This window comes from Nannobrachium achirus, assembly GCF_963921795.1.
Source record: "Nannobrachium achirus genome assembly, chromosome: 2".
Classification (NCBI taxonomy): Eukaryota; Metazoa; Chordata; class Actinopteri; order Myctophiformes; family Myctophidae; genus Nannobrachium; species Nannobrachium achirus.
In genome coordinates, this window is record NC_137811.1 from 26749023 (window position 1) to 26775565 (window position 26543).

Below are 26543 nucleotides of genomic sequence, written 5' to 3' on the forward strand. Positions count from 1 at the left end.
ACATTTGCCAAAAAATAGCGTGTCGCACCGCGACGCGTTGTGAGCTTGTAGATCGGCTATTTTTTGGCAAAGACATTTGATGGAGAGTGAAAAAAAGACTGTATCAAGTACATATATGTGTATTATAAGTACCTTTGACCAATTCTAGAGGGTTTAAGTGGTACCGGATCTGCAGCTCGGCAAATAAAAGGTGAATTGATGCTAGTGCATGACGATATCACGATACGATTATCGTGAGTGTTTTTTTATAACGATAAACGATAATATCGTGTATCATCCCATCCCCATCCCCAGGACCTTTGGTGTTCCGTGATGATGCTGGTTTTGTCTGAGCCCTCGCCGGGTGGGGAGCGTGCCTGCTACTCTCCTGCATGCTAGATTTCAGTCTTTCCCAAAAATGGAGGAGTAGTAGATTATGAATTTGCAAAACGCACATGAAATTTGGTCGCTGATCGGGCTAGTTTTTCTTCAAGATTACCAGCGGACAGAGAGACAGACAGACAGGCATACACAAAGACAGATAAAAACACACGCACACACAGAGACAGACCGTCTTCAAGATAACTTGGTCCCTAGGTGCTACGGCTACACAATAAAAATACGCAAATCTCTTTTAACAGCCGGCGCTGGAGGGTAAACAACAGAGACGGACAGTGTTAACACATTCAAAAGTTAGAAGGGCTGTGAGAGTGTGTGTTTTTCAGAGGCTCTAGAGGTTGTGCAGTGGGATTCACACATCATCTCATTAAGCCTGACTTATACTTAGTTGCACACTGAAGATAGCCGCTCTGCAAGCTCACATTGCAGCAATTGTCAGTGACAACAACTAAGTATAAATCGGTGTCTGTGCCTGCCTGCAGCTGGAAAAGCACAGTCCTCCATGATGACGGGACACATTACTAAACATTACCACTGCTTTGAATGCTCAGACTGGCTGTCAGTGGCTGAGCAATCAAAGCAACAAACCATAGTTGAATGGTTTGATTTTTCCGACCCTGGCAAGGTGTTGAGGTGTCCCTGAGCAAGACACTTAACATCCCTAATCTCTCAAGAGTCTGCAACTCCCATTACAATGTGTCGAGTTAGGAATGAAAACAAAGGAGCACCACCAGAAGAGTAGGGCTGAAGGAGAGTAGACGGCCTGTCAGCCGGTCTCTACACGGGGGCAGTGCCCGCAAAAGCAAATACATTTTTTGGCAATGGGTTCCCAGATTGCTTAAACCCTAACTGCGGTCGGTGTCCTTCTTTGTTTAAGCCCGTAGCCCAATCAGGGTCCAGCATTTCTGGCAACGTCATCATTAACAGCATTCCTGGTGATGCCAGTTGCAGAGATGGGAAGTAACGAAGTACAAATACTTCGTTACTGTAACGAAGTACATTTTTCAGTACTTTGTACTTTACTGAGTAATTATTTTTCTGGGTACTTTTTACTTTTATCCGTTACATTTTAACACAAGTATCTGTACTTTTACTCCGCTACATTTTCAAAACAGGCTCGCTACTTTGGTTTTATGTTAATGTTGCGCCGATGCGTGGCAGATCAAACAAAATGATTACAGCGCTTGATCATCATTCATAGAGGCTGCGGTGACGCTCTGCTGCTGCCTGGCCAGAGTGAGAGTCATTGTGTCAAGTAGGAAAGCACCGGTCTATTTACTTCCTGTAACTAGACTACCAAATAAAACTAATCATATAGCCTACATAACATAATAGCCTAATACCCTATGCTCTTATTTTGAAATCCACGATTTTCAGAGGAAGAGGAAGAAAGGTGGTTTAATTCTACCATCATGCTGTAAACCATTCATCTCGTCACAGCTTTCAAACATCAACAATTAATTCACGTGGATTATAACTACTAACTATGGATTATAAACACAAGACTTTGGCCATATGCTGCTCCTGTAATGTACACGCGTTGGAAATGCGTTCTTTTTTAACCTCCGAAGCTTAGGTGAGTCAGTGCAATTGCTTTTTATCTCATGCTGGATAAAGTTCTGTATGGAAAAAGTGAAACGTTCTGCAGACTCTGCACAACTGTAGCTTCGGTCATCTTTGCCTCGCAAAAGCCTTTAGCGTGTGTGTGTGTGTGTGTGTGTGTGTGTGTGTGTGTGTGTGTGAGAGCGCGCGCGCGTGCGTGCCCTCATGCGCGTGCATGCATGCATTTGTTTGAATTGATTGATTGAATACTTGATTAGCAGTTCGCATAGCAAACGCACTACTGTATGATTATCATCCATACAGTCTGTATGGCTTGTTTACATTGGGGTCCTCTGACAGACATGCAAAACATCTTAAAGTATAACAGTCAGAAATCTGTCTGTCTGTGGATGTGAGATGTATTATAATTATAATTGAACAATGAAAACGACATTCTTATTAGGAAACCTTATCTGTATTTTAACATCAGTCATAATGGTGTAGGCCTACTTGGTGGTCAATTGGCACTTTAACCCTTAAGTTCTGTTCAGATTCACTACACCTTCGTTCTGTTCGGGTCATTTTGACCCGGTGGATATTTGATTTAAAAAAAACAACACTAATATAAATTTTAACTTAACAAATCATCATGATACATTGACTTTGACTCAATACCAAACAATTCATAATATATTTGGTAAATGTTTGCATTTCTGCTTTGCTATATCACATTAAACACTGAAAGAGCTAGGCGTTTTTACTGATTTAGCTGAAATCCATGTAAAAAAAACTACTTCATTTAATACTGGGCAATATTGCTCATGCTTATAGGAAGGGGGGAGGGTTCGGAATGGGGCTTCGGAAGGGGGGTGTTAGAAGTGGGGGTGACTGTGTGTCTGTGTTTTGGCATAATACTGTGTATTTCTGTGCTTCCGGGTCAAAATGACCCGAACAGCACTTAAGGTTCAAAAAATATGAGGGGGGTGTAGCATGGGTGTAGTGCAAAAATATTTTTTTTTACATGTTCATCTCAGAAGAATCTTTAAGGCCAGTGAGTTTCAGGTGGAAACATTTTTAACTTCTACCTTTTTTTTCCAAATGAAAATGTAAAACGGGTCAAAATGACCCGAACAGCACTTAAGGGTTAAAAAATGGGTTACAAAATCGTGGGATATACATATATTTTTTATAATAATAATGATTGTTCTTGGAGAGTCAAATATTATCTATAACTGGTACTCAGTCTAAAAAAAACACTGCTGCATTTAGATTTCACATCATAGTAGGAAACCAATTCTGGGCCAGTTTTAAGACGTATGTTTGGTGGGGATCTTTTAATTTTAATATCCTTCAAATTCTAGAAATATACAGTAAAAATACTTTTACTTTAAAAGTACTTTTCAAAGCACGTACTTTTTACTTTTTACTTGAGTAATTATTTGGAATGAGTACTTTTACTTTTACCAAAGTCGTTTTTTTCACAAGTACTTTTACTTTTACTTAAGTACAGAACGTGAGTACTTTTCCCATCTCTGGCCAGTTGTGATGTCACTGGCATCGCCAGTGGTGATGCCAGTGGTGAGCACACCTCATGGTGCGCTCTGCTGGCGCACCTACTTGTGCACAAGAAGCAAGTTGGCAACTTGACAGAGTGCAGTTCTAGTACTCTGTACTAGTACTCTGTACTTGTTTTTTTTTTTTTTTCTTTATCTTTTTGAAGCAGTGAAAGCAGCTTCCAAGGAGTGGCTTTGTGTGTCCCGTTCATGTCCATATTTGGTCATTTCAGTCCAGAATGAACAGGTTTTATCTGTCCCGTACATGTGTGTCCCGTTCATGTCCATATATGGTCATTTCAGTCCAGAATGAACAGGTTTTATCTGTCCCGTAGGTCCAGAATATGTGTGTAACGTCCGTCCCGGTCTGATGATTGGATGACTAAAAATGTCCAATGAGACCATACTTTGAGGATTGGTCAAGCTTCACATGACAATTCGTCCCTCCAGATAAAATGATTCATTCATTCAGAATTGGAAGAATGTATAGATCACAGAGTTCATAGCTCTAGAACACTTCGAACCGAGGTTTGATTATTTACTTTCTTTATCTTTTTTTCTTACTTCTCTGTAACTTTGTAAATAACCTTATACTGCTGTGCTGCCTCTGGGCAACTGATTTTCCCCCTTGGGAAAATAAAGGTATCTATCTATCTATCTTAATATTATTATTATAAATAAATGCACATTTCATGTAATGCAGCGAGCACGCGTGACCTGGTTGCCGAGCTTACCTGGTCGCTCCACTTGAAATCGTGGTTGATGACGAGGCGCACGCGGAGGACGGTGCGTGTGATTGGCTGGATGGTGGCCTCCATGGTGATGGAGGGGATCTGGTGGACGCACTGCTTGACCTTTAACCCGATGTTGACGTGGTGCAGCATGTGACCTGGAACACACAGCAAGCAGGAGGTCACCCACAAGCAGTACTCACATTTTATATTATGATGATTATGACAAAATAATTGCGATAATGTCAAATAATCACGATTAGACGATTATGTAATAATTGTGACAGCCCTATTAAAAAGTATCAATTAGAGTTCTGAACGGGCCTGAAAATGAAGGCCCGGCCCTAATTGGGTCCTAACTGGGCCGGCCCGAGGCCCGGCCAGACTAATTAGGATATATTTTAGGCTCTAGCCGGCCCGAAAATGTCGGGTCGAGTATGGTCGGGTTTGGGACGAATTTGAGAACTCTATCACGGAGTAAAAGTAATACAATTATTTAAAAAATATATTTTCTTTTTTCATTGAGCCCGAGGCCCTACCCGGCCTGACTAATTAGCATACATTTTAGGCCCTACCCGGCCCTAAATGTCGGGTCGGGTTCGGGTATGATCGGGTTCGGGCAGAATTTGAGAACTCTAGTATCAATACTGCAATGTAGAAATACTAAATTACAAGTAAAAGTCTGGAATTCATAATGTACTTGAGTAAAAGTACAAAAGTATTGACATCATGTTGTACCAAATGTAAAGTACCAAAAGTAAAAGTACGAAATGTTTGAAAAGATCTACAAGCTCAGTGGGCTTGTAGATCGGCTATTTTCAAATAGCCAAGATATAACATAGGGCTAAAGTGGTTTATGTATGTATGTATTTTATTATATTATAATTTATATCTGCAAAGTAACTAGTAACTAAAGTTTTAAAATAAATGTAGCGGGGTAAAAGTACAATATTTGGATCCGATATGTTGTGGAGTAGAAGTAAAAGTATTATAAATTGGCTTTTAGTGGACTAAATCTACAGTTGATTTTGCCAACATTGATTTATTTTGGCGGCCTTGATGGCTTCGTAATGGCTGATCTTACACTTGGTTTCATGCTGAAAATAGCCAATCTACAAGTTTATAGATCTTGTGGATCTGCTATTTTCAGAGCGCAACACGGCAACATTTCTTTTTATTCTACTGGATCTCTTCTCCACTAGTCCCTCTCTAATATCTTAGTCTAGTTTGTATTGTTGTCAAAATTGTCAATTTAGTCATCATAGCTATTGTTGTCAAAATTGTCAATTTAGTCATCATAGCTTAGTTTTTATTTAGTTTAAATATTTAGGCCTAGAATTATTGAATGCTTTAACCAGTGAAAAATATCAGATATACAAGCTCACAAGCTTGTAGATCTGCTATTTTTGAAAAAGTCATTAGAATGTGTGCAAATCTTTGAATAAATGTATTTTCAAAGCAACATTTGTAACTCAAATTTTGCTTCTGGGTGGTCCCTGGAACTAAATATTTTGAGATGGGGGTCCGTGGGCGTGGCCAAATACATATCATATTGGGGGTCCTTCACATGAAAAAGTTTGAGAACCACTGACATAGTAGTCTCTCAAGAACAGACTAACTGAGCCCGAGTTAAGTGAAAAACACCTTTTCTTTGACGATGGCTGGCCAGATTGCTGTCACAGAAAAATAGGTTTTTCAAAAAATCTTAGAAGGATTCAAAAGACACTTATAGAATCAGGTCAAAATTCTAATTTGCACGATTTTTCAAAAATAGCAGATCTACAAGCTCGCAGCGCGGCACTTGGTGCCGCGCTGTGAGCTTGTATATCTGCTATTTTTCTCCGGTTAAATAATTCTAGGCCTAAATGGGTTAAGGTAGTCAACGGACATCTTTCGTCATAGCCTCAGCCGACGAAATCAACGCTTGTTCCTCACCGATCTCGTCCTTCCTCATCTCCTTCAGCTTGTCCAGGCTGAGCTTGCGGTCCTCCAGCCTCTGCAGCACGGTGTGAGGCAGGCTGGGGAACTGGCGCAGAGGGTGGGCGAAGCCCCACAGCCGCTTGTCGATCACCTTGCACAGGGTGAGCAGGCGGTAGGTCATGGCCGGCCAGCGCTTCCGCAGGGCGATCTCGAACAGGGCCCTGACGATGCGAGCCGCGTTCTGAGGGACATCCAAGCAAAACACACACGCATGCACGCACGCACGCACACGCACACACACACACACACACAGACACACACTTTGAGTCTATAGCCCCTTTAGACCCGAGGCCAAGCGGCTACAAGTCAATTTATTGATAGAATCGTTCACTTTGTGATACAAGCACCAAATTTGGCATGAACAATGCCTAGGACCTACTTGTTCAGAAAAGCAAGTTAGCCACTCAATTAAAAACAAATAGGGTTGGGGTCCCATTGACTTTCTATACAGTAAAGTAATAATAAAATAAAGGCCCCCACAAAAGAGTGAAAACCACTGTGAAAAGTGATGACTCATCACTAAACCATAGTTTTGTGATGGCCTTTCTAGCCTAAGGAATGTTTGACCCCTACTTGCTACTTAAAGCAGATTTATTTTGTTGTATTATTTTACTGTATAGAAAGTCAATGGGACCCCAACCCTATTTGCTTTTAATTGAGTGGCAAACTTGCTTTTTGGAAAAAGTAGGTCCAGAGGAAACTTTGTGCAAAATTTGGTGCTTGTATCACAAAGTGAACAATTATCTCAGTAGAGGCCGGGCTAATTATAAAAATGTCTTCTAAACCAGCTAACTAAATTTTTCAGGTTTTAGATTATTATTATTTAATAAATCAGTGCTATTGAAAACCCTTACGTCTGTGTGTTTGTTATCTCCACAGGTTTCCTTTCTTTGGAATAGCGTACATTATTACATATAAGGCAAACACACTTGGAATGGTCCATAGGGGGAAAAAAAGGAGCAGAGCAAACGTTTTCTCTTCACCACAACATAACTGACATTATTGATTAATACAAAAAAAAAACTAATATGCTTACTAATAGGATCAGTCACCATTGGTTTTCTTTTTCTCAATAGTGATTTGAGTTGGTAGATATTTTTGGTATGTTTACGTTAGGTAAAAAAAAAAAGAAATCCTCACGAAGTTCAGTAAAATTAAATGCGTGTGTGTGTGTGTGTGTGAGACAGGCATATGTTCGTTTGTGCGTGCGCGCATGTGTTTGTGCTGGCTAAAGCAGTGTATCGAGGGGTCAGGACATTTTCAATACCAAATTGGCCAAATTGTCAAATATGAAATATATTGAAAGAGGCAACATTTCTAATATGTATCTGTCAAATAAAATGTAATGCCTACAATTCAGCACTGACATACAAGTGTGTGTGTGTGTGTGTGTGTGAGGGGGGGGGGGGGGGGGGGTAGTGTGTTGGTCTTTCAGGTCAGGCTCTGGATGAGTCTGTGGAGCTGCAGAGCCTGGTCCTTCAGGTCAGGCCTGACGTCGGACGACTGCAGGCCGGACAGAGAACTCTGCAGCTGCCGTCTGCTCTCCGTTGTCAGGCAGTCCCAGCGACCGCTCTCCCCGGTCCTCCTCAGCAGCAGCTCCACCACAGACAAGGCTTCGCTCCTCACCGACGGGTAGCTCTGGTTCTCCAGAGGGTACGTGAGAGCAGCGCAGCTCTCTGACAGGATCTGGGTCAGCAGCAGTGTGTTTGAATCTTGACCGTTGTGGTGGTGGTGGTCCTTCTGGAGTAACACCAGCTCCTGGAAGTACGTCTTCATGCACCGTAGGACTCCCAGCTGCACCCTCCAGCTGCTCAGCCTCAGCTTGTCGCACATGAGCGCGCACACCTCCGTCTGGAAGGCAGCCTGGGTGTGTGGGTCCCTGGGCCAGCTCTTTGCCAGCGTGTCCAGAGCACAGAGCAGAGCTTGCGTCCGCAGCTCGCCGCCCTTCACATCCTCCTCCTCCTCGTCGTCCTGTTCCAGTGACCTGCCGGCGCCGCTCTCCGGACACTTCTTCCTGATCAGAGGGAGGAGGATCTGGGCCATGTCGCTGAAGCCGTCCTCCTGGCTGCCGTGCAGCACGTCTCCGGCGCAGCACAAGGCGGCCATCTTGTACGCCAGGCTGTCCGTCTCACGGCGGCACTCCTTCATCACCGCCGCCAGCACCTCGGGGATGGTGGGCTGGCCAGGGCGGGGCTTCAGCAGCTCGGCACGGCACTCCGACGCCACCGAGCCGATGGCTTTCAGTAGCTCCTCCTTGCCAGCCCACGTGCGTCCAGACAGCGCCTGTAGAAGAGCACTCAAGGCAGCGCCCAGGTGTGGCGCCACCAAGGAGCCCCTCTGCTCTTTGGCGACGGTCGCCATGGCGGCAGCGCCTTGAGCCTTCGTCTTCCAGGACTGAGACTGCAGAGCCTTATGGGCGATGGCGATCAGCTCCGTCATGTAGAGCCTGACGCCTCCGGAGCTCCCTGGGACATTGTCCTGCCACACCTCGGCCCACAGAGTGGCGTCGTGGGGCCGTCCTCCCTTCTCCTCCTCCTCCTGTGGGCCTGGCGCCTCCTGGTGCATGCCCAGGAAGGCCAGGGGCAGTGCCGCTGCGGCGTGGCTCTTCAGCACGTCAGGGCTGTGGAGGCTGATGGCACGCATGGTCTGCACGCACGATGACCTGTACGCCGGGTCCTCTTTCTCCAAGTACCAGGCGTTGAGCTTCAGCAGTAGCTTTTCGACGCTGCTGTCCTTGGCCGCCCTGACCAAGTGGCCTAGAGCAGAGGCATAAGCCTTCTGCACCACGGCGCTGCGATCGTGGACACCGCTCAGCAGGGCGCTCATCAGCTTGCCCGAGTGTGGGGCGAGGTCTCGGGGACGCTGCACAGCGAGGGACACAATGACACTGGCACAGCCGCCCTTGGTTCCGGGACCTACTCCGCTCTTCAGCAGCTCACAGAGCTTGGGGACCAGCTCTCCCAGCACAGAGACGTCCAGATGCTGCAGACATGCGTTGATTGTCTCCATCATGGGGGAGGACTTGGCAGCGGTCAGCCTGGCTGCGTCCATGGCGCTCCTCTCTTGCTCCGTTGCTCGGACGCTCAGGTAGTTGAGGAGCTGGGGCTCCAGGGCGCTGAGGGCCTCCAGCAGGGCTGGGATCAGCCGATGGGCGTGGGGTTTCAGCCTGGCGCCGGCCGTCTTACTGACCTTCACCAGGGTCTGAAGGCTGAGCGAGCGGACCTCCGCAACGTTGCTAACGATGCCCTTGTCCAGCAGGGGGGGTAACATGACCGCCAGGGTCCTCTGGGCCGCAGCACCCGTGGACTCACACATACGAGTGCACACCTTGCTGAGCGTCTTCAGAGCCAGGTCTGCAGCCTTCCTCACAGACTCCTTGATGTCGTCCAGGACTCTGAACAGCGTCTCCCACATCTCCGCCAGGTGGTCAATGATGTCGTCAGCCTGGCGGCCGCGGATCAGCTCATTGAGAGCCAGGCAGCTGGACTCACGAGTCCTCCAGGTGTTACTGGTCAGGTTGGAGATGACATGCTGCAGTATGTCCTTCAGGTACTTGTCCACCAGGGTTTTGTCCTTGACCAGCGCGTCCCAGATGCCGCTCATGGCCTGGCGGATGCCCAGGTTCGGGTCAAACTGGTAGCAGTAGAGGCGAGGCACCAGCTGGGGAAGGTAGGGAGTCAGCTGTTCGCCAGCCTTCGCAGCAATGACGTGGAACCCGAACGCCGCACCCTTGCGGGAGTTCCACGTGGCGTGGTGATTGGCCAAGTTCATGAACTTGTAGATCAGATCTGGTTGGTTGAGGTCGCTGGCCAATGAGCAGAGCTCCTTGTACGTGGACAAGTTGTGTCCATCCGGTGCTTTCCCCAAAGCTTCCCCTTGGAACACCTCTGTGTCGTCTGACACTGCATGCTTCACTCTCCTGCCGGTCATGAGTGTCTCCACCAGCGTGGACACCAGCTCCTGGCGGTCACCTTCTCCTCCCATCTCGTAGACCAGGCCCAGGCCTTTAGACGCCACATCCTGACTCAGCTCATCGGGGTCCGACAGGGTGGAAATGAACGCCGTCTGGATCTCCTTCAGGCTGGACCGGATCTGCTCGTGATGTTCGAGTCTCTTAACCAGAGAAAGCAGCCAAACGCAAGCTGCTCGCCGGACGTGCGGGTTCTGACTGGGGATGTACTTGGACAGAACCGAGTTGAGGACCCACGGCACCACGTCGTTGTTCTTAACGTGTGACGTGAGTGGTGGGCTGTAGTGATCCTCAGTGCAGGTCCACGGGTCCCTGCCGGCTCCAGAGCTGCTTCCCAAGGCAGCGCTGGTGATGGCCTCTCCTACCGTGAACTGCAGCTCGACCTGCTTCGCCTCCACAGAGTCCATGAGACCCTGCAGGATCCTCTTCTGATGGGGGAAGTCCACATCTCCCACGGGGAGGTATCCCAAGGTCTGGACGGATCGCTCCTTCATCTTGTTGCTCTCCTTTCCAGAGGGGATGCGAGCCAGGAGGTTGTCCACCAGAGACAGTTTGGTGAAGCCCTCACCCTCTGAGGGCACCAATAGGGGCCCGTTGCGTCCCATTTCCCCCAGCGCTGAACATGCCGCTACAGCCAGCAGTGGTGCACTACCACTGTCCAGGAAGGAGCCGATGGCCCTGGTGGCCGTGGCGACAGCCTCCTCCTCCTCCTGGGGGGTGGCGTTCATTTGCTGAATCATAGCGTTCTTCTTCTTCATGTACCTGCCCACCATGTGGCCCAGAGCCACGATGGCCCCGTGCTGGGTCTCGGGACTATGGCTGTCTTTAGTGATCTTGACCAGGTTGTTCACGGCCGTCTTCAGCTCTTTCCCAGACATGGAGGAAACGACCACAGCGTACAGTTGGGCCGCCAACTCTCTCATGTCCTCCTTGTTTGTGTTCATCAGACTTTTAATCCAGTTGATTTTGTCAACGAACCGCGGAGCCAGTTTCTCTGGACAGACGGACACCACCTCTAGGAGGCAGTACATGACTGGGACTCCTCTCACGGCGGAAAGGAGTTGCTGGAGCAGCTCAGTGTATACGTGTACCGGGTTGGACCGGGAGGTATGGGGTCCAGAGGTCAGCAGTGTGTGGACGTAGTGGCCAATGGCGGGTGCGTCGTCCTGCATGTCTTCTACCGCCAGGCTCTTGGACATGGGTGTGGCCCCGCCCCCAGCACTGTAGGCCAGACACCTTCTCAGGTACAGCATAATCTCTCTGAATGCAGAGGGGTCAAAGGGCAGTGCGGAGGTTCCGACAACATACTTGGCCGGCGCTTTCATGCTCTGAACTGCTTTCTCCTGGACATAGACCACCATGTCAGTGAAGGAAGGCAGTGGTTTAGAGCCCTCCTCCTCCTTCTTCGCACTCTTGCTGTTAAATGCCCTCAGCACCCTCTGGGCCTCCCCACACACCTGCTCTCTCGGGTCTCCGGCAGCCAATAGCAGCAGGTATCGGGAAGGCACGTGATCGGAAGCAAACACTGTGCTGGCAAACTTGATGGCCACCTGACACGCCTGCACCTCGGGCCTCCCTATGTATGCTGCCACTAGCGCCTCCATCAGAGTGAGCGGCGCCCCCTGCAGGTCGGCATACGCTCCCACCATCATGGACAGAGCCTCCTGAATGGCCAGACGGACGTCCGGCTCCCCCGTCCGGCACATGGACTCAAACAACTGCTGCACTAACGCGATATCCTTGGTGAAAAGTTGGGGCATGCGGCTGGACAGCTTCCCGACGGCAGAGTAGGCAACGGCCAGCGACTTGGAGTCCTCCTTGTGCTCGTTAATGAACTTTGTGAGACCGGTGAGCAGCATCAGGCCCAGAGGTTTGTTAGTGTCGGGACAGAAGGCACAGATGTGATGCACAAATTGCAGACTGAGAGCCAGAAGTCTCTTGTTGCTGGCGTCGGCTCCAAACAGACCTCCGTACACAACCTGGATGTTGGCGGGGAAGCGTTCCGCCGCCAGACGGGAGCGCAGAAGATGCGTCAGGATCTTGACTTTGACCCTGGTGCTCACTGGCTGGCGTTTCAGCTCCGGCTTCACGGCGGCCGCCGCTCCCTTGGTTCTGAGAGGGACGCTGTCTCCCAGGTAGACCTCATACATCCCGCTGACCACGGAAGGGTCGTTCCAGTCGACGACACCCTGCCTGCTCTTCAGCGCCAGCTCGGCTGCGGTCGCCACGCTGTGTCTGGAGTCCGTGGAGGCGACCACTAAATGCACCACGGTGTGAACCTCCGGAACCCGCCCGGCCTCCGTGAACTTCACTATGCCCAACTTGCACTGTTCCAACTGCTCGTCGCTCCACTGGGCCTCGCCAGCCACCCTGGTGGCAGCGTAGACACTCATCCCCGGGGGTGCATGGGGGGGACCGTGGCCTGCTGCCACCTCCGTGCCGCCTCCCCCCACGCTTCCCTGATGGGGGCAGGAGGAGGAGGAGGGAGACTGATACCCGTAGGGCATCAGGAGGACGTCCAGCATGAACTCCAGCAGCAGTCGCGCCGTCACGGGGGTCTCTGTCAGTGGGAAGGGGGAGGCGTTCCTGGAGGGGTCAGGGGGGTACTGCATGTGGTACAGGGCAGGGATCAGCAGGTGCATCAGAATGTCCTGCTGGGACCGGGGCTTGCCCTCCAGGGCGGCGAGCAGGGCAGGGGCCAGCTCACACCGCTTGCCCACCTCAAGACGAGGGTAACCCATTCGGATATAGATGACGGAGAAGTGCGTGAGGGCCTGTGGGACCGCAGGGTCCCGGTACTGCAGCAGCAGCGCCTCTACCGGAAGCTGGACCTCGGGTCGGCTCCTGATCCTCCTGTTCAGGTGGCCCAGCAGCTCCAGGGCTTTGCTCTGCACTCCGTCCTGAGCACTGCAGAGCGCCAGGAGGACGGAGGGTAGGAACCTGGACGTAATGTCCTGCAGCTGCGTGTCACTCTCTGCGTGAGCCAGGCGAACGAACACGCCTTCCAATTCCTCCAGTTCATTCCGGGCGGCCATGCTTCGAAGAAGTCGTGAGCGACGATGACGTGCTACGAGGGAACAGAGGGGCGACGTTTGGGCTTTTTGCCCATTCATTCGGCAACGCCATGTATGGTCGTTATGATGCGGCCCTCGCGTGATTGGCTGAAAGGTGTGACCTATGCCACAACTTGGCGGACAGGCTGGTTAATGGACCCATGACATCACATTTTTGTGATGTCATGGGTCATCGGGTTCACTTTGCATGGTATCAAACAAGACACACGTGCATATTATCTCCTTGCATGGGCCATTCTGTCTGTGACGTAAGTTATCTCCATACATGGAGTTCCGTTCTCATTATGTGCTCCTACACACAAAGCCAGACGTAGGAGGGGTTAGCACCACTAAAAGAACAGGGAGCAATTGGCCATTTCTTAGAATATGGCAATCCAATATCCAATTGTCTGTTTGACCCTCTCACCCATTTCTCCACCCACTAGAAATAATATTTTCTCTCTCCTATGTTTTCTCACACCACAGTAAAACCTCTCCTATTAATTAGTGTGGTTGCCAGTAGGGCAACCAGACTATTGTTCTAGTCCGGAACACAAACATTGCGTAAACATAGCCAATCAGGAAGCAGCAAAAAGACAAACATAGCGTAAAGTGTAGTTGAGTTCTATGGGGGTTCTATGGGGGAGTGGTGACGTTCTGGCTTTCCAGGCAATAAATATGCAACCACACTTTCAAGTCATTACATGCAAGTACTGTGTTCAGTGGCGTTCCTGTCGGATATCTGTGTCTGTTTACGCCCGCAATGTCACCATCAATAAGTGCGAGCTGATATAAATTGCTGGCACATGTTGCTGGACCCCCATTGACTTGAATGTAACCCATTTGACTTGAATGGGAAAGTGTAAAAACGGCAAACACACTCGCAATTTCCCTGAATTGCATCTTTCTAGTTTTATTTGTAGTTGTTCAAATACAGATTTCTCTGAAAATATCTTTGCTACACAAACATGTTGTGAAGCAGTTTGTTTATGTCAGAATCAGAACAAGCTTTATTGTCACGTCGCAGGTTTACAGAAGTAAAAAATCGAACCTCTGTTCGAAGTGGAGCTGTGTGTGTGTGTGTGTGTGTGTGTGTGTGTGTGTGTGTGTGTGTGTGTGTGTGTGTGTGTGTATTGCAGTTGATGCTCAGGGCAGGCTAGACTCAACAGCACCTCTCTGGTCACCCAGGGTTACTACATACAGGCTACATACAGACCCACAGACCCACCCACATACCCACATACCCACCCACATACCTACACACACGGCCACGTATAGGGAGCTTGTGTTCCACACAGCTCCAAAAAATCACACTTGTGTGAAGTGAGCGCCAGAAAATACTGTTCCTGAAGAATAACTATTTGTATTGTATATCGATTATATATTGTCCAATCAAAAAATAAATAAAAAAAAAGAATCACAGACCTCTCCATTTTCAAAATTTTCTCCATTCTATGTAATGTAGAAACCAGCTCAGTGGGCTTGTGGTTAGATTGTAGTAGTAGTGGAGGTCGGGGTTCGATCCCCGGCTGGGTCATACCAAAGACAGTGCCTCCCTGCTTGGCACTCAGCATCAAGGGTTGGATTGGGGTTAAGTCGCTGCGACATACTAACGTGATGTCCAGGAGGTGTACTTGTACATCAAGCTGCCTCACGCTACAGAAACAGGAGATAGGCTCCTGCCCTATGGGCCTCATGTCTCTGCAAGGCTTATTAATTATTATTATTATGTAATGGAGAAATCAAATACTTATTTTCCCCACATGGACATACACACAAAGTAGGCTAGCGTCGCAGAATCAAAGTCTTCCTCCCATTATGTGGAGAAGTAGTATGTTTTAAAGCTACTGACGTTGGCACGCAACACTCTTGAAAACAAAGCATTGCACTGTGGGTTTGTTGCCAGACCCATGAAATGGGTAGGCCTACATAAGCAAATGTCGGTCTGTCCGGGTTTTCTATATAAAGGGTATATATGATGATGACATGATGATGACATGCCTACAAAAGGCATGATGTCATAAATGATGATGACAGGGGTCTGGCACAACCAGGTTGACCTGGTCTAGTTTACTATAGAATCAGCAAAGGGAGCTGACAGGCTGTTCTTCATGTCAGCCAATCAAGTCACCTTAATTCAAGTAGCAGATGCCTCTTTATTGTGTTATGTAATTATTTCAGGGCATAGCATGGGGTCTACCTGAACGGCCTTCGTGATCTACTGGCAGTTTTGGGCACCCCTGCTTTAGAGGGTCTGCCCTTTTTGGAACGTGTGATGGAGAACTCTCTCCCCCAAGACAAAGTGTTCCCAGCAGTCAGAACTTGAGAGTGGGTAAAGGACACAGGCAAACATTCACGCTACAGTGAAAGTCATCAGCACTTGAACGGTGCGTCAAGCGGGCGAGACGCAGCGATTCATCACCATCTGATCAAGAGGGCCGCGTTGGCGGCACTCTGACAGACGGGTCAGACGCAGCTGTGTGCTGATGGATTGCTCGTGTCTGTTTTGAGGAGGGATAGGTCAGGGGAGGTGGGACGCTGCTCGCTGATAGGCCGGTCTGGGCCGTGATTGATCTGGTCAGGTGCTAACGGGATCTGATTGATTGGCGAGGCGCGAAACTCTTTTTTTTTCTTTCCTCTTGATTGATTCGTTAAGTCTGGCGGCGTTCTGATTGAAAGCTAGCAGTGGGGGGGGGGGGGGGGGGGGCACTCTGTGATGGACTGGGCAGGCCTGGCTGTGCTGAGATCTGGGGGTCTCAACATGGGGTCTGGGGACTCCCCAGGGGTCCTTGAGGGGGTTCCAGGGGGTCCACTGCAGCTAAATGAAAGTTAGGAATCGAATGGACCCTTACAGGTCTATAACTCCGAGAGTGTACAGATGAGACCAAATGGACACTTGCAGGTCTGTAACTCTGAGAGTGTATAAATGGAATGTGTCCTTTTGGTTCCATTGTATACTCTCAGAGAAGAAAAAAAATCTGATCAAATGGATATTTTATGGATTTATATCTGTAAACTATTGCAGTGGTTCTCAAAGTGGGGTCCTTAAGGGGGGTTCCATAGGGTCCACAGCAAAATGTGTTAATGTATCATCGAAATCACTTGAAGCACATTAAACCTTAAGGCCGCAACGTGTTGAGAGCTATTAGATCTGCTATTTTCAAAATAAGATAATGTGTGGCAAGCGAACTGACACTATGGGAGCCAACCCAGGGCAAAGCCCGGGAAGCGAGTTTAGAAACTCTAGGCTTGCTAAGGGAAAACCACGCCCGCACTCATTTTTGAAGCTTGTGATTGGCTGAACCGGAGGTAGGGAGCGCTCCATGGTAGTCACTTGGACCGCGGCACAGTCTCACACATAAAACCCACAGGACATAAACTACAAGATGACCTGTATGATTTTATGAACTAGGGGAACCAACCCAATCTAAAATTGCAACATTCTTTCTTTCAAAAACAAGATGGCGAAAGCACTATTCTCTATACTGCATCTTAGGCATTGACTTTGCCTAGGACAATATATTGAAGTCTTCACTCCCTAACTTAACCCTAACCCTAACTCTAACCCTAACCCTAACCTTAACCTGCAGTAAAACGAAGTAAAACTAACTGGTGAGTAGCTAACCTGCCGACGCTGTTGAAAACGAGCGCTCCTTCCCTTAGCAAGCCTAGAGTTTCTAAACTCGCGCCCGGGAAGGCACCACTGTACATACGTAGATCCACAGCGGCGCAACAGCTTAGCTAACGCTGCAGAGCTCAAGACCCTGATGCTAGATAGGAGAGTGAGGAGGGCAGCGGTGGCTAGACCCTCCGGCATTGCATCGCATCGATGTTCAACAGAATCATCAACACGACCAGGGGTGTCGCACCAAATTCTGGGCCCTGGGTTCAAGGATTCACTGCGCGCCCTCCATGAATGTTCTTCATAGGGGGAGGGGTTTAACCCATTTAGACGGGGAACACATTAACACGCATTATTTTGTGCTTTAACGATTGAAAAATAGCAGATATACAAGCTCACAGCGCAGCACCGAGTGCCACGTTGTGAGCTTGTAGATCTGCTGTTTTTGAAAAATCGTGAACATTTGTGCAAGCCTTTCAATATATATTTCACATAATATAAATACTTTTTTTTTTTAAACTATGTTTCTATGTCAGGGGTGCTCAAACCTTTTCATGTGAAGGACCCCCAAAATGATATGTATTTGGCCACGGACCCCCCCCATCTCAAAATATTTAGTTCCAGGGACCCCCCAGAAGCTAAATTTGAGTTAAAATGTCTTTCCCCCCCCCCTTGTGACGCCCCTGAACACAACCAACAGAGCCAATAAGTGCCTCATACGGCAGGGAGCTCTCCCATTTCCCACGTCTAACCTCTGGGATAAAATGACACTCTTCAGGTTTCAACCCCTGCTGCTGTTTAGGTTGAGTGTGTGTCTTAAAAAAAGACGTTTTTCTGATGTCGTAAACGTTTAGGTGACCTCTGGAGCCTTTGCTCTGCCGAGGCCATAATAACTTCTTCTCTCTGGGCGATCGAGTGCGAGAGCTGCAGAACTGCTCAATCCCACATTTGCTAAAGCCATTGCTCTAGCCCATTTAGAACGGGTACACATTATTGCGTGTCATTATTTTATGCTTTAACTGTTGAAAAATAGCAGATATACAAGCTCGCAGCGCGGCACCAAGTGCCGCGCTGCGAGCTTGTAGATCTGCTATTTTTGAAAAATCGTGAAAATTTGAATTTTGACCCGATTCTATAAGTGTCTTTTGAATCCTTCTAAGGGTTTCTTTTTAAACCTATGTTTCTATGTCAGCAATCTGGCTAGCCATCGTCAAAGAAAAGGGTCCTTTTCACTTAACTGGAGCTCAGTTAGTTTGTTCTTGAGAGACTATTATGTCAGTGGTTCTCAAACCTTTTCACGTGAAGGACCCCCAAAATTATATGTATTTGGCCACGGACCCCCATCTCAAAATATCTAGTTCCAGGGACCCCCCAGAAGCAAAATTTGAGTTACAAACGTTTGCTTTAAAAATACATAATATTCAAAGATTTGCACACATTTTCACGACTTTTTCAAAAATAGCAGATCTACAAGCTCAGTGAGCTTGTATATCAGCTATTTTTAAATAGTTAAAGCATTCAATAATCTTAAGCCTAAATGGGCTAGTTTAGCCGTGTGTGTGAGTGTGTCTCTGTGTGTGTGCGTGGGTGGGTGGGTGTTTATGGATGCGTGCATGCATCCACTGTTGCATGCAAAACCCCCCATAATGTGCACATGTGTGTGAGTAGGAGGGTGGGTGTGTACATATGTGTGTGTGAGAGAGAGACAGAGACAGACAGACAGATCCTTTGTCCCAGCAGTAGGTTGGCAGTGTGGGCGTATCGCAACGCGAGGCCTTTTGTGTCCCGCAGTCTGATTCAAACATCAGATGTCCAGTACGGAGGAGGAGGCTATCATCGCAGGCTCCCCTTCCCGGGCTATACAACATCTGAAATCGGGCGAATTAGGAGCAAAGAGGGAATCTGCCTGAGCTATTCCAACTATTCGGCCACATGGTACTGGTTACTGCGGGAAATCTTGGATAGATGGCTTCAGCAGAGGGATGAGAAGAGCGAAAATGAAAAAAGAAGTGTGTGTGTGTGTGTTGGGGGGGTAGGGGTAAGATTCCAGGCTATCAGTCACTGTGAAATATGTAACAGAGAACATATTAATTTCCACATTGGAGAGAACATTTGATTTCTTGGGAGAGGATAAAGCCGTGATGATGCCCGCTCGTCAGATCCACTGTGGCAGTCCACCAAGCCCCCTTAATGCCGCCTAACAATGGGGGTCGCTGATAAAACAGGAAACACATTTATTGTTCCATGTGATATGATAACTTGGGACATGCCCGCAGATCAGAGCAGACTCTCTCGTTCCAGGAATGTGACTGAGTATCGTGGCTGCGGAGTGCGGACGGAAATCTGTGTTATCTCCATATTTCAATGTTTTGTTTTGTTTTTTTTTGTAAATGAATGCCTTACTTCGTTACTTCATTATACAAGAGTGAAAATAGCAGATCTATTGTGAGCTTGTAGATCGGATATTTTTAAATAATAAAAAAGAAATAAAAGAAAAAAGAAAAGTTTCCACCCGACAGCGACGATATGACAGTGATCAGAGATCGGCCCGGACTGCTGGCCCAGTGGTACAGGCTCCTAGGCTCGTTTGTAGCCTGACAACTTGTCACGGGTTTGAGTCCCGATCCCCTTTGCTGCGTGTCACTCCCCATCTCTCTCTCTCTCCTCCCATTTTCTTTCTTTGTCTGTATTCTATCAATAAAGGCCTAAAAAGTTTAAAAAAAGAAAGATCATAGTTGTGATCAGACTGATATGCTGCTACTCTCTGATTCTTGATTATTCCTTTTTCCTTTTCTATTTTCCTTGTTGTATAATTATGTTATTGTTTACTACTATTATTGCTGCTACAATGTCTAACAATATAATGTTACTCCTATGCACCCATAAACGTAACAATAAAGAAACCTTGAATCGTGAACTTCGAGATGTTCTTGATGGTGTCTTAAGCCTGGTAAATAGAAGCTCACATTTCACAGCGCGCTGTCAAGCCCAACGCGTTGTTTCGCTTTATAAAGTTTGTTTGGAAGCCCGTTTGTTTAACCTTCCAGGTTAACACTCAAATACCTGGAACGCGCCCGAGTCGCCACTTTAACCACTATTTTATGCCTTAACCATTGAAAAATAGCAGATATACAAGCTCACAGCGCGGCACCAAGTGCCGCGCTGCGAGCTTGTAGCTCGTGAAAAAAAAAAGGGAAAATGTGTGCAAGTCTTTGAATATCTTTGACCCTATCTTTGACCCGACTTCCAAATCCTTCCTCTAAATCAGTGGTTCTCAAACTTTTTCATGTCAAGGACCCCCCAAAATTACAGGTATTTAGCCACGGACCCCCAACTCAAAATATGTTGTTCCAGGGACCCCCCAGAAGCAAATATTTGAGTTACAAATGTTTTAAATAGATATATTCAAAGACTTGCAAAGAAAAATCATGATTTTTCAAAAAATTGCAGATCTACAAGCTCGCAGCGCGGCTGTGAGCTTGTATATCTGCTATTTTTCAATGGTTAAAGCAGTCAATAATCCTAGGCCTAAATGGGTTAAACAAACGGTGAGGGGGAGCACATAACAGGTTAATTCTGAGAGTGTTAAAATGGGAAACAGGGGAGAGATTCAAACTGGTGATTGATAGACGACAGCGTGTCTGCTGTCTACAGTTACTACGGCCTGGGAGACATCAAGTCCATCGGCAGGTGTTTCTTGTTCAACACGGTGGACATAGAGTACAGTTGTCCTACTGCATGCAGAGAGTGATGCACAAACCTACAGGTGACAGTTAAAGGTGATACACCATGCATATTACCGAGCATCACCACGAAAGCGTGGGGTGGCTCAAAGTAGCTGACAGAGTACAGCATCTTGCAATGGGCCTGGTGTACAAGATACACTACACCTCCAAGATTCCCATGTACCTGACAAACTACTTCTTAAAGGTCAAGGATGTTCACGATCATAACACCAGAGGCAGCTCCACTAATCATCATCAGCGTAGATTTAACACTAAACAAGGCGCTAACTCGTTCTCCTGCTATACCATCAACATGTGGAACGCCCTTCCACAAGCCCTAAAGGAGAGCAAATCCCTAGCCTCCTTCAAAATTGGTATGAAAAGTCACCTTCAGACAGCAGCTACCCGTGACTTGTAAATAGACTAAGCCCCCATGCCCCCCCCCCCTTGATGTTATGCTTTTGAAACTGATATTATCCTAGATAAAGTACTATGTTCTATCCGTCTGTCTTTCAATGTTATATGAGATACTTAAAGTGTGGTTCCTGTGGAAATAAGCCTCGGCTTTCTAGGATCTCCTTTTAGTTGACCTTGTACCAGTGATTTGTACTGTCATGAAACTGTACTTTTTTCTATTGCAAACTTCTAATAAATTCTTCAATCAATCAATCAATAAAAAGTATTTATGTCATATTGTTTATGTCCCCAAAACATTTTTCAAAAGGTTTGAGGCTAAATTACCACTCCTGAATAGAGAGCCTCTCATTTTTGAATGGCTCTGAGCATTTTCAGCTGCAGTACCACCTTTGGCCTGAACTGCGCCACCCCCCCAAAATCTTTTTGAAAAAGATTTTTTTTTTTAAAGAAAAATCTTTTTGAAAAAAAAAAATGTTTTGAAAAAAAAGAAAAAGAAAAAATGTTTTTCTTAAAAAACGGCCGTTTATGACGTCACGAAAGGCAGCAAATCTGGACAGCCTGTTTTGAGAACCCGTGGGATGCTTTTAACCTCCACCTTCCCAAAACCAGAGAAAGACACAACGGTCTGAAATGGGACTTTGTGAGGATAGAAGGTGCTAGTGGGACCCCAAAAAAAGGTTTTAAAATAGGAAAAGTGAATTTTCATGGTGTATCACCTTTAAGACATACAGGGCTCGATTTTGATTGTCTTAAGTACCAGCTCTTATGCCTTATCTTTTATGCCTGTCCATACTGTCTCTGACCACCAAACCTTTCATCAGAGAGTTCGACTTTCCGAGGTGCAGCTTTCCGAACTCTAATTCGTGGTAATGCTTTTCAGAAGATGCGAGTGAGTCATTTTGTAGTTGAACCGGACCTTTCCAACGAAAAGTTTGGTGGTCAGAGACAGTATGGACAGGCCTAGAAGTTAAGGCATAAGAGCTGGTACTTCAAAATAGAGCCCACAGTGTCAATGAAAAGGGTAGGGCTAAATAGCACAGCGAGCTGGTTAATGGCAACAATTTGTTTCTTCTTCCATCTACGAAATGGGGCAGGAATTGTGGGGAAAGAGGAGAGTAGAGTGATAGTGTTGAAACAAAAACATGGCCTCAATAGCCTCATACCTGACTAACTAACTACTTCTTCTGGGTGACACCCACAGCCACAATAGATCTGGTACTACCCAAATATAGAACAAACATGGGAACATTCTCCACCAAAATGTGGAATGCCCGGACACCATCCATTAAAAATAAGTAAAACACTGGTTTGTTCCAAAACCATCTATCAGGAGACCACAAGGGGAGGTAAATGCAATTTCCCACAGAAAGGAGGTGTCATTCACTGCCAAGGTTTTCCCCCCCTTTTTCTCCTTTGTACATGTACGTGTTTTGTATTTGTTGATGACATGCGTTATTGTGTTATTTTTATGGTGTGTTGATGAATTCAATACATAGGAAAACAATGGAAACAAGTCACAGTGACATTTTGATGTTATCGCTTTAGCCTTAAGCCTGACTGCAACCTTGTGCTGTTTACATTTCTGACTAATAAAGTATTTTGATCGGTTGATGCTTCGCTGCATCACTGGAGCACTGTGTGTGTGTGTGTGTGTGTGTGTGTGTGTGTGGGGGGGGGGGGGGGGGGGGGTTGTCATAATTATTACATAATCGTCTAATCGCAATTATTTGACATAATCGCAATTATTTGACATAATCGCAATTATTTGACAGCATCACAATTATTTTGTCATAATCGTTTACATGTTGAAAAATGTTCATATTTTCAAACATTTTCAAAACTAGTGGAAATAGCCGATCTACAAGCTCACAACGCGTGGCATCAGATCTGCTATTTCCACTATCAATGTTCTTTTTTCAAGTATAAAGTTGTCAAATATGCAAATAATTTCTTTGTATATTTAGGTTATGTGTCATGTCTGCCATGTGCAACTTCAAAGCCTACCGGCCAAACAGGAATGTAATTGTCAACGACAGAAACACAATTAAATTGTTAATCGCAATTATTTGAGTGACAATTAATCGTCATGTAAAATGTCATGATCATGACAGCCCTACGTGTGTGTGTGTGTGTGTGTGTGTGTGTGTGTGTGTGTGTGTGTGTGTGTGTCAGTGACCTGTGCCACGTAGGAGAGGTCAGAGATGAGGGAGAAGCTGTCCACCTCCCCTCGGCCGATGTAGGTCTGCAGCAGGATGTTGATCTTGCCATAGCCGTTCTCCACCCCGCCTGCAGCCGGCAGCTCACAGTAGTTGGTCAGCATCTGTTCCAGCTCCTCCATCTCCTCGTCGCGCACCTGCACAACGCACGCACACACACACACACACACACACAATTTAGGCATTTAGCAGACGCTTAAAGTAGTAGTAGTAGTTCACCCCCAAAATGACCTTTCTTCTATCGATTACTCACACCATGGAGAATTGAGTTCAATAATATTTTTTTGTTTTTATCACATTCCTAAAACAATAATTTGATTATAATACATTTATGTCCATTGATTCCAGATCCATCCGGAATCAATGGGCCTACAAAGAGACTCCATGGGGTGAGTAATTGATAGAAAAAAAAAGTCATTTTGGGGGTGAACTACTCCTTTAATGCAGAGCAACTTTACATAGGTAAGCCAAGAACCTATCGGCAGTCTAAACAGTATAATATATATTAAAAGGAAATAATAGGATAGACATGAATCTGTCTACATAATGGCTATGTATGGATATGTTTAAACAATCTATACTTCAATACGGATTAGGCTTCTATGAATTTATTTTAAAATTTTACTTTTTATTGCTGTTTTTAATTAAATTAATTAACAATCAATGAAAAGATGTCCTGTAAAATGTTGTCAGTTGTGCCCTTTGAGCTTCAAGCCCTCGATATAAAAGCATGCACATAGGGAGACACACACACACACACACACACACACACACACACACACACACACACACACACACACACACACACACACACACACACACACACACACACACACACACACACACACACGATAATTGCCTTTTTATTGCCTTTTTTATATAGGGAATACAATGAATACCGTATTAAAAGCTCAAACTCAACGAAGCAGGTCGCAAATAAACAACCGCCTCTTTCTAACAATAACCAGGGGTGTTGCACGTACGTGCAAATACTGTAAAAAGCTGGTTCCCCAATAAAGGCTGGGTTAAATTAAAAAAAGTTCATAATCAGAATCACAGCTCTGCTGTTCCGAGTTTCACTTTTCAAGAGAAAACAGCGTTCTGGCTCACATGCTGCATCTTGCGGTGGCTCTAATGTCACTGTGTGCTTCAATGCAAAACAGCCCATGGGACATCTGTGCTAAAACTGTCTGCTGCCTCCTTCCTACCCTTTTTTTTTTAAATACATTCTGAGAACACAGATCTTTGAAGCACATGTATTTGGAAAAAGTCACGTGTAAAACTCGCTCCATGTGTGATGTACAGTATGCTACTCGTCAATTGAGTGCTTTGGACTTCATAGTGCGAGGCGGGGGTGCGAGGCGTTGTGAGCTTGTAGATCGTCTATTTTATGCAAAGAGGTTTGGTGTATATAGAAAATAAAAACACACTAACATGAATCCAACACACTGACTTGTTGGCAAACAAGTCTATGAAGCTATCTATGAAGTCTCTGAAAAGGACGTTGAAGACCCCTGGTATATGGTATAGTAACCACATGAATCCTAGAGTCTCTATTGTGGAATAGACAAAACATTAAGTGAAATAATATTGTATAAATAATATATGAATATAAATAATATTCATTACAAACATATCATATCAGAACACAGCAGGCACGCTGTCGCTGGCCTGACACAAAATCTGTAATATAAGGACAATGGCCAGAGGCAGCGATTGGCTCTCAAAGAGACTGATTGATAATCAGTCTTATGACTCAAGTCTACAAGCTTACAAATTGTGAGCTTGTACATCGGCTACTTTGTATTTTCGTTGTGCGACGCCATCACACAATGCAGAATAAATCTGACAATAGCAGATCTACAAGCTTGTAGATCAGCTAAGTGTAAAATCAGTCGTTACGACGCCACCATGTTTGACGACAAACTCAACTGCAGATTTAGTCGACTAAAATCTTATGATGTTTAGTTGAATAAAACTAGACTCAAAATAAACTTTTCAGATGACTAAAATATGACTAAAGGTAAATAAAATGTTATTCAAAAGACTACAGTATGACTAAAACTAAATAGAAACTGCTGTCAAAATGAACACTGGTATACACTGGCGTGTTACAGATATGATAATCAGTGAACACAGCTGTGGTTCTCTTCCCTCTCACTCACCTTGACCTGCTCGAACTCCTCGGCCTTGGACACGATGCTGAGGATGTCGGCCTCGTTCCTCTGGGAGTTGAACAGCTCGTTGAACGTCTGTGTGGCAAGGCAAGTGTGTTAGCACATTTCAACAACAAGGGAAATCTGAGTGCAGTAAGATTCATAGAAGAGAATATGAAGATTTCATGTCACGATTATTGTGGACAAAATGATTGCGATTAACAATATTATCACGTTAATGAAAATATATTCATTTTTACACATGCACCCAGCATCCATATTCTGGGATGTATATATGGCTTAAGCCAAAAATAGCAGATTTACGAGCTATATTCTATATCTTAGATTTTTGGCAAAGAGATCTGGTGTAGACAGAAAAAGTCCAATTACAGAGCCAACTCAGGTCCAGTGTATGACGGACAATTTCAAGACAAGTTAATATCTTTGTGATATGATTATTGTGAGTGTTTTCTTTATCAGTATAAACTAGGATTACTGATTCCCATCTGCAGTCAGTGGTTTATGCCTGTGTGTCCCAAGTTAATAAATCACATGGAACAATAAATGCTTTACATAAAATCACACATCAAGACACAGAATACAGAGGCATGGGAACGATGACACACGTCAGGTAGCAACAATGCCAAAGGTTTTACTTTCATTACATATCGTCGTTGTCGGGTGAAAACCTTGTATGTCCAAAACAGTTCGTTTTGCATTTATCATTTTAAAAATGATTAAAACTAGTGAAAAAAGCCGATCTACAAGCAAGAAAACAACGCCTCGCAACGCGAGGCGTTGTGTGCTTGTAGATCTGCTGTTTTCACTACCTTTGTGCGACGGCCTTGTATGATGAAGCATGTTACCTTGCGAAAAAACATATAAATTTGAAACTTGGAGATACGAGGTTTCTACCCGATAGTGACAATATATAATGACACGGATAAATGCAATCACGAAATGGAAATGACCTTATGAGGCCTCGTCTCCGAGGCAGCAACGCCAAGGAGAAACAAAGCAACGCTGCAGTAGTACATAAAAGAACAACAATATATGAGATGTGTCCCCTTTGAAAAAGTAGTCCGTATGGTTATCTATCCCAACACATCTAAATCTGATGGAGTGGGGTGTAAACAACAAGCACCTCTACCTGCGAGGTGCTGTTGGCACGGGCAAAGCATCTATTTGTTAAAGTGTGTC

General features: G+C 45.9%; 2 protein-coding genes across 2 annotated transcripts in view; both read right to left on the minus strand.

Annotated features, from left to right (window-relative positions):
* ascc3 (activating signal cointegrator 1 complex subunit 3) overlaps positions 1-26543 on the minus strand; it is a 296191-nt gene that overhangs the window by 80973 nt on the left and 188675 nt on the right. Inside the window, exons 20-23 of the mRNA XM_080751624.1 lie at positions 25353-25439; positions 23148-23324; positions 6140-6365; positions 4208-4362 (exon numbers count right to left, since the gene is read on the minus strand). Of these exons, the coding sequence (XP_080607750.1) occupies positions 4208-4362; positions 6140-6365; positions 23148-23324; positions 25353-25439 (645 nt within the window). The remainder of the gene's footprint in view (positions 1-4207; positions 4363-6139; positions 6366-23147; positions 23325-25352; positions 25440-26543) is intronic.
* Positions 7616-13189, minus strand: LOC308307981 (proteasome adapter and scaffold protein ECM29-like; the record flags this gene model as incomplete). Its single annotated transcript, XM_080753326.1, has 1 exon — positions 7616-13189. One exon carries the CDS (start codon positions 13187-13189, stop codon positions 7616-7618), a length of 5574 nt encoding a protein of 1857 aa, XP_080609452.1.